The 14,302-nt window shown below is 41.0% G+C and overlaps 1 protein-coding gene across 1 annotated transcript; it reads right to left on the reverse strand.

The window, feature by feature from the left end:
* Positions 1-225: 225 nt before the first annotated feature.
* Positions 226-13,865, reverse strand: rfx6 (regulatory factor X, 6). Its single transcript, XM_029277927.2, has 20 exons — positions 13,394-13,865; positions 11,975-12,134; positions 11,123-11,246; positions 10,875-10,936; positions 10,688-10,765; positions 10,538-10,565; positions 9,673-9,780; positions 9,418-9,495; positions 9,214-9,327; positions 8,782-8,831; positions 7,680-7,839; positions 7,446-7,590; positions 7,165-7,274; positions 6,948-7,065; positions 5,594-5,716; positions 4,988-5,197; positions 4,006-4,315; positions 2,530-2,885; positions 1,958-2,158; positions 226-806 (listed from the first exon to the last, which is right to left on the reverse strand). Exons 1-20 carry the CDS (start codon positions 13,551-13,553, stop codon positions 628-630), a joined length of 2,874 nt encoding a protein of 957 aa, XP_029133760.2. The 5' UTR covers positions 13,554-13,865; the 3' UTR covers positions 226-627.
* Positions 13,866-14,302: the final 437 nt, after the last annotated feature.

A 14,302-nucleotide genomic window follows, 5' to 3' on the forward strand; every position in this document is an offset into this window, starting at 1 on the left:
CTTCCACACAGAGACAGCCGGACAGTAAAGACAGTTTTGTTTACTGTCTGATGATGCGTGCATCTTGCAGCAGCAATAACAACTTTTATGAATGAACAAACTGCAGCACACGCAGCTTTTAAATCCCCCGACCATAAATACAGGTGAGGGGTAGAGAGGCTGTAAATAGCAGCGCTGTTAGGCTGGGACAGTGAAAAGAACACCAATGTGACTAATAAAGATTTATTTACAACATTTTACAGACAGGGGAAATGGAAGTCCTACGTTAAGTACAGCGTTTAGTAAGAAAAACACCGCTGGATTATTTCCAAAAAGAGGATAAATATCAGTATCAGAGGGGCTGTTGACATAGTTTTGATGATTCTAATTGATATTTGCCAATAATTTAATGGGAGTGTCTTCCTTTAAATCCATACAGATGTGACACTGTAGTCTTTCTCTATACGTCTTTTTATTCTTGTACAGGAACATCCCGGCTCCTGTCACTTAAGTTCATACTTTACTTCAGAGTTAAGATCCTCCAGTTTTAAATGTTCCATGTGTTCTCGTCTCTCACTCGTTCAGATGTCCTTGATTTTATACAAACCCTGCACTGCTTTTGTGCATCATGTGCTGTGGGCTTCTGGGTCATTGTACTCCACCTGCTCCCATGAAGACGGTGTTGATGGGGGGAAGTGAAGACACCAGGTCCTGTACCTCAGAGGATGAAGGCCCACGCTGCTGGGAGAGCAGTGCATCCTGGGAGGTGAAGGGCGAGGAAACTCCAAACATGCAGGGAGCAGATCCTGACGATGGGAGGGAATGATCTGAGGAGGCGACAACAGACATGAGAAGGATTTAGGAGCTCTACAGAGGAAAGATGGAACCGACATTTCTTCTGATCTTATTGATTTCAGGGTTTTTTTTAGCTGTTGTTTTGTCTTTCTTTCAAAGTTCAGAAACTTTAACTCAAGTTAAAATTTCTGAACTTTGAAAGAAAAAGTTAGTTCAGACTAACTTTTTGTGGCCATTTGGGGGCAGCAGAGGTAAGCTGTTAACATATCACATTAAAGTCCCCGAAATGAAACTTGACATCTACATGAGTATCTATCTAACTGTCGTGTCGTTTAGTATTTCTAACTGAAACGGGACAAAAAATCACATATAAAGTCTTTAAAGGGACGCTGAATTAAATGTATTTTTAATTTCATGAGGCCGCTGAGAGGCCGCGGTTGGGCACTAATACCTCGTCTGACACGCTTTCCAAAAGAACACTGTGATACGAAAAATAAGTTTGACTTTTCATTAACGAGAAAAGATAATCAACTTGTGATAAAGTGCATTAACTCACCCATGTGACCAGCTATCCCCCTACTTCAATATAATCCCAATATAAGTGATATAATAATCCATAACCCAAAACACCAAAATATAACACACTACACACCTTAACCTTAAAAACTTAAATTTATCCATGGCTCCAACACAACACACACTTTAATACCTGTTAAGTTTACGTCTATGATTTGTTCTATGGTTGCAACATATCCTCATTTATCACTCTAAGGACAGAAAAAGCTGACTACTATTGGTTAAAATAAAATATGACTGTTGGAGAGTTTTAGCAACAGACGTACGAGCAAACACATGAACTACATAGTGGAAAATGAATGGAGATCAGGCACAAAAGTACCTGGTTAGGTCTAAAAAAGATCTTGTTCTGGGCTTAAATAAGTCTTAGTTGTATAAAATAAGTAAAGTTCGACACTTTATTATTAAAGTGTTATTTGCTTAATGTAAGTTACCTGAGTTATGTAAATCTATTCATGCACAGAAGTTAAAATAAGTACATATTGACTTGGGGTTTACAAAGAGAAATGAGTACACTTGGACTCAACACAGACTATAAAAATCCTGTAAATCATCTCAGCTGCACGAGTTGAGCCCCTTCAGTGTTGTGTGTTTTTTTCACGCTCACCTGTCCCAGTTTCAGCCTGGGTAAAATAAGCTCCCGTCGTTTTCCTCCCCGGCTCGTCCAGGATGTTGAGCGGATCGTGGACCTCAGAGTAAGCTGATGAAAACGGGCGCAGGCTGCTCACCGTGCTGATCACAGACACGTGCTGGTCCACCAGTGATGTCATGCGCTGGCTGTCCAGGTAACCGCTGTTGCCGAAGAAACCTGCCACAGGGAAAAAGTTCAGCACTGAGTTTGTCCTCCCAAATGTCATGATTAGAAGCTGTTAAGGTTAACTTCTTCATGCAAACTCGAGTGAAGGAGGGTTGGAGGAGGAGAGCGGAGGCGTTTAGTGTGGAGCCAGTTTGTTTTGGTTTCATACTGGTGCTCAAGGACGACATCTACTGGATCAAAAAGTTGCACATTCTTCCTTTAAACTAAGACAGCATGGCATTACCTTTATCTTAAACTGGAATATTCAAGTTCTCACAGTTCTGCAACATTTTAATTTGATCTCTTTGAGTATTTAGTATTTAGAAATATGATGAAAGTTTAAGTTCTTTGGGCATAAATGTCATAAACTGAGCTGTCTTTACCTCCATGTCCCGCTGCAGAGTACGTCTGTCCCTGACATCCCCCGCCTGTGTTGTTCAGTCCAGCCCCCACAAAGCCGAACCCCTCTGCAGAGTCCAGAATCTGAGCCGCTGTCTGTGCGTCCAGTCCCTGTTCAGTCTGAACCGGATCAGAGCCCGTGCTGTACCCCGATGTGGGTCTGACCGCGGTGTTATAAGGGGTGAGGGAGCAGGTGGAGCTGTTGGACGAGTGATGGTGGCTGTAGAAGACGTCTTTATTCAGGTGCTGGTCGTTGAAGGACGGGTACCGAGAGAGATGGTAGGCCAGCGATGAGGCCTGAGACTGAGCTGCAGACAGACACTGAGTCTGAGTCTGAGGCCTGAAACACACAGCCAACAATTGTCAGACTTATAAAATTAGATAATTACAACAAAAAAATTCAATTTCAGAACTAGTAACCCAGTTTTATTTCAAATGTCCAATCAATAAGATATTTACTGAATTAAATCATAAAGTGACCTCACCATATGATCAGACATTAAGGAAACATGCTATGTTGAAGCTTCTCTGACAACAATGCAGCAGCCAGTATGTCCTCCTAACTTTAGATTCTGGTCCTGAATGCTCTGGATTTTTTTGGACCAGATAAAGGTAGGCGCTTTTAAGGCGTCCCCCCCACACGGCCGTTTTGGACGCCCCTCTGTTTGCCAGATATGAGAGCAGTTATCAGGTCAACAGGTGTTGCAGCGATGGAAGCGGGCAAGAGAAGTGGTTCAGATAGAAGTGATTGTACCCGACCTAAAAAGCCTCTGCATGTTTCTAATAAGCTCCACGAGCAGAAACGTGCTCAAACTAGGATCAATATTGGAGATGCTTTTGAAAAATGGAGAGAGGTTAGAACACAGAAAGGTTTACCCATTTTAAACACTAGGTGTCAGAGTTACATATTGCCCCTTTAAGTACTTTTTAAACATGACTAAAGATAAATGCTTCCTTTAGTTCAGAAAAGTCCTACGGTGCCTTTCATATTATTATTATGGCCTCATGCTGCACAGATATTTAGTGAACACATAAACAGTTCATACTTATTTTTTGTGTTCTCAGAAATATTTTTGCGTTTTAAAAAAAGAAGAAAAGATTAACCATTTGAATAAACATGAATGATTATACAAATCGATATTTCACTCCTACTTCAGAATAAGACTCTTTAATAATCTAGAGCCGAGGTTCTCAACTGGTCAAGATTCAGGACCCACCACCAACCCCATCATGATAAATCCCAACCCCAATTTCTGTTTATTTTCAACCAATGAGAATGATTTAATGATTAATTATGCAGTTTGGACCTCAGGCAGTAAAAAACATGTGACAGAAGGTAGTATAATAGAGAGGTGGATGGCACTGCCAGGGCTTTAATAAATCAAGTTAATTACATGAATACTATAGCCGTCATGTGTCAGTAAACATGTTGTAGATAAAGAGAACTTCATGAAGCCGACCTGAGAGCACTCTGGTAGTTGGAGGCCGAGGAGCTGCTGACAGGAGGGAAGTAACTGGAGCTGGTCTGAGGTAAGCAGTGATACAGGGTCTCCGGGTAAGAAGAGCAGGGGCTTGGCTGGGTCATGGCACTGAGCGAAGACAGGCAGGAGGAAGAGGCGGAGGAGCAGGTGGAGGACGAAGACGTAGACGTCAGGGGTCTCCCTGTCATGGGCCCCTGGTTGATGACGGAGCCTCGGTGCACTAACGCTGCCGGAGAGATGGGGGGCGTCATGAGGGGGCCACTCACCTGAGAGAAGTCCATCTGCACACCTGTGTGTATAATAACAGGCTTGTTTCAGGTCAAGTTAAACAATGTCCACAGGGGGGCGCCAAAATGGACACAAACTAAACGTTCCTAACAGGAGCTTTAAATGTATGAAATTCATAAAAAAGCACTTTTCTTGATACTCTGGTGACATTTTCAAATTGAAAATAATGAGATGTATCTTTCCCCGTCGCTTGCTACAGGCATGAAAGGACAATAAATGTCAGGGGCCTAATAAGACAACACACAGTTGTAAAATTTGAGCAACAACAAACATCATTTCGCCGTTACCCCGCAAGACTTACACGTCCTTACACTACTCCGCTCTTACAAAAACATGGAGCTCTAAACTTGATGATGAGCCTTTTTCTGTTTGTTGTGGCAACACAGAAACATTCAAACCAATGTTTTCACATCTGGTTTGAAAGAAGTCGATGTAGGTGGCAGTTTGTGTCACCTACCTCACAGGAAGCAACAAAAGATGGAAATTTAAGATCATCAAGATGAAATAAGCACATCCAACATGCTGTCTGTGAGGCCAGTTATAAAGATGTGTACATTATAGTTAATCATTTCTAAAACCAAAATAAACATATTAGTGTATTTAAGTTGTAAAGGCGGTGAAAGGGTTAATAAAAAATATTTGAAGATATTAATGTTTCATTAGATTCTTTTACCTGAAACTGTAAACCCTGCAGGTTCCGCCCCCTGGTAAATGACGGTGTTGGTTTCCAGACTTTGCTGCTGCTGATTGGTTGACAGAGACATGTAGGCGTGGCCTCCCAGGGACTCGTTCTTCACCGATTGGTCGACGGCAACACTGGCTTTGTTACGATTGGCTAGAAAGCAGGAGCTAGGAGAAGCCATGAACGCGGCTTTACTGGCATCTGGAAGAGACACAAAAAAAAAAATCAGAAAACAAGGGAAGAGCATTTTTTTTTACCAGAATCCCACTGTGACATCACAAGGAGAGCACATTTGAAACAGAGCATTTTTGTCTGTGTTGTAAGACTTATGCAGACCACAAACAAAGGACTGGATGGGTTTATTTCACATTTTGTGGGTCAGTAGAAACTCAGGTTACCCAAATATATGTTCAAAAACACAGTCAAAGGGGATTTTTCATAATATGTCCCCTTTAAATCAGTTCTCCCCCGGTGTTTGTAAACTAGGACATGGACAGTAGTTGAATTAACCGAGCTGTATCTGTAGCTCGACTTATCCGTGTATGTAAACGCTCTGGCTGTGTCAGTGTGGTTTCAGATGTTTTGATGTTTAATAACCTGCGTTTTTCATGTATTTGTCCAGCAGGTTCCGCAGGGCCTGCTCCTTGTCGTTGTTGAACTGAGTCTCCAGAGCGAGCAGGATGTACTCGTCCAGCAGCATCCTGATCAGGTGGAAGGAACCTGCAGGATTCAGAATGTACACAAAGAGAAAGAGGTGGTCATAAAAACACTGCGGTAGACTTTTGACTACCTGATTCCAGCTGAGCTCACAGCTTTATCTCCTGTTTGACCTTTAGGCTCAAGCTGCTCTTTGTTTGACCTGCAGGGTTACAGGTTCAACCCTTCTGTGTGTGTGTTTGAGCTTCAGTCAGAGTTCAGAGACACCAAATGGTTTGTGTTTATTCACGTACACAAACTGAGCGTGCGAGTGTTTGAACAGAGAGCACGCGACCCGAGAGATAAGACTGTGTTTAATCAAGGCGAGTCCGGCCATTATGATTTATGGCGCTATTGTAGCAATCTGCTCCGAGCTGGTATTAGCCTTGTGTGTAAGTGTGTGTGTGTGTGTGTGTGTGTGTGTGTGTGTGTGTGTGGCTTCATGATGGATAAAAGGAGCACAGAATTAATAAGCTGAGTCCAACATGACACATTTATATTAAAAAGACAAAAAGGTTTGGCATTACAACTTCTTATTTTATCGCCCGTCAACCATAAAAATTGTTCTCTCTTTAGAGTTCACTCTTTTCATTTTGGAGAGTCAACAAAATAACATTTTTTTCCACAGTACCATAAACATACACATTCACATACCGTGTTTGATGTTTTTTGAAACCCAAGTTTCGTAAAAGGTTTTCAAACCTAAATATCAAACATGTTTGAAATAAATCAGGGCGTCTCCTACGATCTCTGAGTAGATGGGGGGACTTTAAGGTTGGAGCTTCACACGACTCACACTACAAGATCATATGGTAAAATAAGCAGCCCTTGAGTCGGGAATGACCCAGCGATTGTCGGGAAAGGAGGAATCGGACCTCAAATCAGCTGATTTATCCTGCAGTCTGAGCCAGGCTAAAAAAGTGTTTTTCCAGAGTTAGGACGGAGCATCTGTTAATTCATTTCAAAGCATCAATCAAAATAACCTACTACTGAGAAATATCAAGTTTTCTTCAGTAGAAATTAATCCTGAATTCTATCCTTTGACATAAAAAAAGACCCAATTTATTTTAACTTAAAGTTTCTGCTTGTCGAGATTTTGAAATTTTTTTGCGACCAGCAGTGTCGCCCCCTGCTGGTTTGGAGAAAGAATGCAGGTTTAAAGTACTCAACTTTTTTATCCTATCCAATCACATCTCTACATGTGTTACAATTCTAGCTAGGGCCCGAAATGTCAAATGTGCTAAAGAGTTCTTACCGAAGCTGGAGGCGTTGTTGAGCGTGAGGTTGTGCATCACTCTGGCCCCGAAAAAACTCCACCTGAGGAGAAAATCCTGAGCTCGCTTCTTCACCGACCGACCGCTCTGCTTACCGGGCTGATCGCAGGCAAAAACATGCTTCCATTAACAACATGACTGAGCAGTTATTTCACATAAACATGTTCACACACGGGGGGCCAGGTGAGCAGCCGTTACCTTGATGACTTTATGCTCCACCACAGAGTCCAACCACTCGATGAAGGACTCCACTGTGGCGTTCTTCCTCAGCAGCTCCTTCAGCTCCTGAAAGACGCTGATGGAATCATCTGGAAGGAAAAGGAAGAGATTATCAATAAAAACAGTCTTCAATCTTAAAAACAGCTGCTTTCTGTTTCCTTCATTAAGTCAAAAAACTTTTCAGAAACAAATCGTCGACGTATCATTGAACTTTTATCATAGATCTTGCTTTCATATGGATGAAAATATTTAAAGATTACACTCTGAGTAGATGTCCGGGTCTTGGTCTGCCGTTGTGTTCACACTGAGCAGAGGCTGAGAGCTGATGCTGCTGAGATCCACGTTGTCGATGTCCGACACCATGCTGGTCACGACGGCCTGGTCGAACAGCGCTGGACGAGCTATCTGGAGAAAGTTTGGAGCGCGATAGCGAACATAAGTATACCATCATTTACTGCATCTACCTTATTGTGTTTCCCTGTGTCGTGTCTCACTTGTGCCAGGTGTAAGAACGAGGTCTGCCTCTTCAGGGAGGACACAAAGTGGCGTGCGATTGGCAGTTTCTTGGCTGCAAGGCATTCTGGGAGGTTCTCCAGGGAGGAGGCTAGCCAGTGCTCCCAGTGTTTGGCAAAGTTGCGGATATCTGCCAACAGACTGATGAACAGAATGTAAACAATTCAATCAATCAATCAAATATTCATTCTAGAAAAACCTGATTCAGCTCAACAGTGTTTGGAGACATGCAGAGAGCGCTGATTCAAACAAGCTCCTTCCTGGTTTGTGACGCCCTCCTTTCATTTCTGCAGATTCATGCTTCATCTCTTTGTAATTTTAAAATAAATTTGTTCTTTTGCCCTTAAACTTTAGCTATGACACTTTTTATTTACCTAATGTCTTAGTCTAATTTGACTTAATATCTTTTCAGAGTTTAAGACGGAATGTCGTTTTCTTGTCTTAGAAACAGGGGGCCTAGGGCGTCAGATAGCCTAGCGTTTATGTTGCACGCCCCATGTATGGAGGCTATAGTCCTCATTGCAGCAGTCAAGGGTTCGAATCCAACCTCGGCCCTTTGCTGCATGTCATCCCCCCACTCTCTACTCCCAACATTTCCAGTCTCTCTTCAGCTGTCCTATCTAATAAAAGGCTCAAAGGCCCAAAAAATATTTATCAAGAAAAGATGCTAGGGGCGCTGATGGCCGAGCAGTTCGGTCTTCCCATGTAGGGAGACTACATTCCTCAGAGCAGGAACAGGTTCAAGTCCGACCTGCAGCTCCTTTCCCTCATGTCATTCCCCTCTCTCTCCTGATTTCCTACACTATCCACGGGTACTATCGAAAATAAATGCAAACATCGTAAAAAAAAAAAAAAACAGAAATAGGGGAGCTAAAGCTTTCTATCCATTCAAATATATTCTTTCTTTGTGTTTCATGTGGTTTTAGAGGAAATGTGCTTCTCAATCTTAAGAACCAGCAACATGCACACAATCAGTGTCACAAAGAGTTTCAGAGACTGTCCTAACTAAGGGTTTGTTTCGACATCAAGAACATTCAAATTATTTTTTTTGTCCCTAAATGAAGTCAAGCTGAAGTAACGAACCTTTCAGGCATCTCTTGCATCGTAGCAGGAATCAGGACATCTGTTAAAACCTGAGAAAGAAGAAACACGTGAGAGGTTTCAAGCTTCCCCATCATCACAAACGAAACAGTAAAAATAAAGTTTGTATCATTTTTTTCTCTTCGTTTGACACAAAACAGGAACTTGAGATATAAAGGTTTAACTTTAGACACTTTTGGACATGCAAGCTTCTTCTGTAAGTCTGTTCAAATTAATCATTATTGGCAAAGCACCAACTCATAACAAAACATGAAGGAAGGATTTCTCCTTTGCATTCCTCGCGTTCCTGTTGTCCACGCTTCCTTACTCACTGAGGTGGAGGTCGGAGCAGGCCGTGCATGAACGAGGACGGCGGTTGGTGGTTGTGGGGACGACTCAGTCCGATTCAAATGAACATGGGAATGTCATATTCACCTTATAGAGAATGGAGTCGCAGACACAGAAGATGTCGACTATCACGGGGTTCTCCAGCAGCGGCAGCAGGTGGTCGGGCATCCCCTGCCAGAAATGGAGCAGAAAATTCTGGATCTGAAAACACAAAGAGAAACATGTCAGATGGACTCACTCTCTACTCAGATTAAAAAGAATAAAATGATCAAATCAGAGAGTGATGATCACCTCCTCAAAGTTGACGTTGATGGCGTTGTCCAGGATGCACTGACAGTGTGTTTTATACATCATGATCAGAGTGTCCACCTGCAAACACAACATGGAAATCAAAGATGAAATATATAATAAGTATTGGATTAGAAGAGTTTTGTTTGCCAGCAGAGAGTCGTCTCTCAAAGCAGAAACTAGTCAGCTTATTTTTCTCTCATCAATAAATACAGAATATTCTTCATACTGTGGTGTCAGCTTTAGCTTGAGACCGACCTTCTCTCTGGAGATGTTTCCCTCCAGCAGAAGGTGCTGAGCGTTGGGGAAGTCTGGCAGCAAAGTCCCAGTTTTAGAGCTCAGAGAGTACTTCCTGGTGAAACCTCCCTGAAACATGAAGCAGCGTCACTGATATCAGAAAACTGGGTTTATTTCTACAGAACATTTCAGCAACAAGGCTTTACACAAGACATTAAATGCATCATGCAACCATCAAGAGAGATAAAATAAAACATTTAGGGGCACCGGCAGCCTACTGGTTAGTGTGCGCTCCCCCTGTACGGAGGCTACAGTCCTCCAAGCGGGCAGCTCGGGTTCAAATTCGACCTGCGGCTACTTTTTCCGCACATGTCACTCCAACTCTCTCTCTTTCTTTCGAGCTCTCTTAAGGCCTAAGATGCTTAAGATTTCAACATTCATTTTTACAAGGATCTAAGTCCTAACTTTAACTTTAAAAAATGTCCTGATTCTAATCATTCTCACAAGGAGCAACTCTTAGTATTTAGGAGGGTTTGTGAATACGGCCCCAGGACCTAAAGCCTTAACAAACATTATTTAATATATTTATTTATTTATATTTTATTTGATAATGACAGAAACAAGACACGAAGACAAACTGAAAACAGCAATCCAAAGCAAATATCAACTTTGTGTTTGTAGTGCATTCTAATTTGCAACACTCGTCCTTAGAAGAGGTTTTGTGTATATATAAGATAAAACAGTAACCCACCACCTTTGATGGAGGTGGGCTTTATTCTCAACTTATGTTTCCTCTCTAAGAAGTTAGCAGGAGAACCAATTCAACCAGGGAGGGAAACAATCAGCTGCTGTCCTCTTTTAGATACAGTTGATCATTCTCACTAACCTCGTTCTTTAGCTTGCTTCCTGAAAACCTGTGAACAATAAGAAACAAGAGGTGTGACTGGATGTTGATGAAAACTCACACCGCCTTTATTCCCCTCCAAAAACAAATGATCAACGGACCAATCAGTGTGGAGCGTTGAATGTTTGTTACCTGGTCAAACCTTTTCCAGAGTACACCGAGTGATAGTAAGCGCTGCTCTCTTTGATGCCAATTCCGTAGTAGTGATACCTGAACGATAATATCCACAATAGAGTGTCAGGCTACTTTTTTAAGATCCAACTTTATTGTCGATTTTCAGCAAAAAAAAAATCTAAACATATGAGAAGAAAGATCTTACTTGGAGTGTCCTCGGGTGCCCAGCCTTCTTGTTGTCAGAAGAGGAAACTTCTGTCGTATCGTCTAAAGAGACACAGAGGTACAGAAACAAGTTATTGTTTGTTAAATCAAAACTTTTCTCCACTGGAAGGGGACCATTAGTGTATCAAAACCTCTCCACTGAAGAACGTCTTAAAGGATCATCATCATGTTTTCTCCACACAGAGAGGGCGCTGAGTAACATTTGTCTTTGTAAACAGTCGGGCACACCTTTCCGAATGTGGCGGCGCAGGCCGGCTCCAGTTTCTCCTTCCTGCAGAAGTCCAGATAGTGAGCGTAGAGGATACACCGAGGCAGACACACTCCTTCACACACGATGTAGTTCTCCTCCAGCCTGGTGAGAGAACGAAGATCACTCATGGACTCATCACAACAAGATACGAGATAATCAGAGGATGCAGTACATGTAGATTCTTTGATAAATTTCCCTTCAAGACAAAGTCATTTTGGTATTTTTAAGGTAAATTGCAAACAAAATATGTATAAATAATCTAGCAAATGGACATAATCTTCTTAACACTAAAACCAAAACACACAATTATGAAGGAGTTTAAAATATCCGACTAGTTGCAAACATTTGTAGAAGGTCCGAAAATAAAGTTGAGTAGTAACTTTGGCAGCACACTGATTAGTTATACTATTTTGTTAGTATTTGCTGAGTCTGGAAATCTATTAAAACTGCTTTAAGGTAAAAAAAAATGACCTCCTGATTTTGGTTTGTGAGTTTTTATTGTCATTATGACCCATAAAAGTTAAAACATTCCTTTGATCGTCCCAGTGCTTCTTTAAACGCTGGATAACATCCTGCAGAGGATTTACATATTTGAGGTACTTGAATCTTTTTTATCATCTGGAACTTTAAATGTTTATGTACTCGGCTACATCAGGACATCTCTGGGGGTGATACTGGGGAGAGAGAGTGGGAATGACATGCAGGAAAGAAGGCGTGTGTCGTACTTGAACTCGGGTCACCTGCTTGGAGGACTGTAGCCTCTGCATACGGGGCACGACCTACCCGCTAGGCCACTAATGCCCCCCATATACTTGACTGAGTCCTCTTACCACTGCAGAGTGAGCTGTGTTTGTTTCTTCTTGTCCTTGATGATCTGACTGATGGTCTTCCTGGACGACGAGATGCTCTCTGCGATGGTCAGGTCGGGGTTAAAGTCCACCAGGTCCTGGTCTTCCTCAGAGGACGGCGTCTCGTTACTGTCCTCTGCCTCTGAGAGAACACATTAACACAGCGTTAGACAGCGGCTCATGCCCTGGATTACACATCAGTGTTTTCTGGCTCCAGAAAATAACAAAGAATAATGATTGTGGTCAAAGTGAGATATAAGAAAAGCATAAAAGGGCACAAATCTGACTGTTTTCTGTTGGAAAAAACACATATCAAGTGTTTCTATTATTTGAGTGCATCCAGACTTTAAAGGCTTAATATGTGACTTTCAGAGCTGATTTTTTCGGATCATAACAGATGCTCTCTTCATGTAATTACAGCCCACAAATGTAATTAACCACATTTGTTACACAGATCTGCACTTTTTAATGCCATAATCCCACTAACATAATAGCAATTGCCGACCATAAACATAATAGATCCTTTTTTTCTCAACTTTCAAGCATACTTACACCAATTTTTTCATCTTTTTCTGACAATATGTTGATATGGGATTTTAGCTGTTTTCACTTTTAACATTTTTAATTTTTCTTACATTGACAATGATTAGAATTGACAATTTTTAAAGAATTCCCCCCTTAAAGTTAGGACTAGATCCTTTCATTGTATTTTCTTGCCTTTTAACTGCATGTACTTCCTGTTTTATTCTTACTGTTCTCTTGTTGTATCTGTATTGCCTCTTTTCGTACCTCGGCACCGTTGCAAATGAGGGTTCTCCCTCAATTTGTTTTCCGAGGATTTAAATAAAATAAATGATGATGAGGAGGATTTAACAATATTTTTGTGAGATCGAAGTTTAGCTCAGTGGTTTTTGGTTTAAGCATTTAGGCCACATACAGAGTTCAAATCCTCGTCAACCTCGGGTTGAGACATTTGGAGAAAGTTTAGTGGAATTTTTTTCAGATTGTGGAAAAAAAATCACATTTTAAAGTTGAATATTTTTAAATAATTTCTTTGAAGAAGATCACATTGCTATAATAATAACACTCCTTTATGTCTATAATAAATATGATTAATATGAGATATTCAACACACTTCAAGTCAAGAACATGTTATATGTATTTCTTCCTTTGGGTGCATCAGGTGGAGGCCAAAGAAATGATGAATAATTTGTTGTAGCACCATCATGTGGTCAACTTGTGTAACTGTTTTTACCTGAGAAGATTTAAAATCTAACACATTCAGATTAAAAGTCATGAAAATAGTATTTTAGGAAAACAAGATAAGAAATAAGAAATAAAACAAGATGTAAAGTGGAACAATAACGATGTGTAAATGTTTGAGCATTAGTTTTCCATTACCTGATTTAATCCCAGAATCATCCTCCAGATGAAAGTGCGTCTGTTTGTTAAAGTTTGCGTGCGTTTCCTCAGGTGAGCTGCACAAAGTCTTCGTGAGAGAGTGAATAAGAAACACTCCGTCTCTGGCTGGATTCTCACTGCAGCTGCGTTTCATCGGCATGGTCGCCTCAAATAAACGATGATTAAATGATCATCAAAAGAAGAAAAAAGCGAAGAAAAAGAAATCTGGAGTCCGCCTGTGGTGAAGAAAAAAAACAAATCCACTGCAGCTCATTTCATCCTAAAGGCTGAAAATAAGATCTGCGCACAATCTTTTAAACACTTTTTGTCATCCTTTTCAAACAACTCCATGAGAGATACGAAAGATCAACATGTCTGGATTGTTTCGTCCAAAAACTGATCAGAAAATACAGAAAGCTGGAAAACAAAAAGCCCTTCTGGTAAACCTGTGGATAGATCTCTCAGAGAGAGTGCTGTGTGAAGGCAGAGCTAATGAAGCTGTGGATGCATTCATCATATTTACAGAAGACTGGGGCTAATCCAGGTTATTAATGATTAACAGAAAAACCCTCATCCATCTGTCCATCCATCCATCCTGCCTCCCACAGTCAGCCGGCCCTTTACACAAAGATATAAGCATAAAAAAAACATCAAAAATGAAGGCAGAATCATCCTGCGAATACATTTCAAATAGTTAGGAACCTTATGTTTGCTTTAGTTTATGGGTTTTTAAACTTGGTTGCTTACATACAGAATAAGAAAATAAGATTTACCTTCAATTTAAGATTAATTTTCAGGAGGAGAATTCATCTTTGATCATGTTTTTAGTAAATAAATTTAATGTTTTGTTTCAGTATGACAGAAAAAAGTGAAAGGGAGCAGATTTCCTAATAAACAGCTGGAATAAAA

Source organism: Labrus bergylta, chromosome 15 (assembly GCF_963930695.1).
Source record: "Labrus bergylta chromosome 15, fLabBer1.1, whole genome shotgun sequence".
Classification (NCBI taxonomy): domain Eukaryota; kingdom Metazoa; phylum Chordata; class Actinopteri; order Labriformes; family Labridae; genus Labrus; species Labrus bergylta.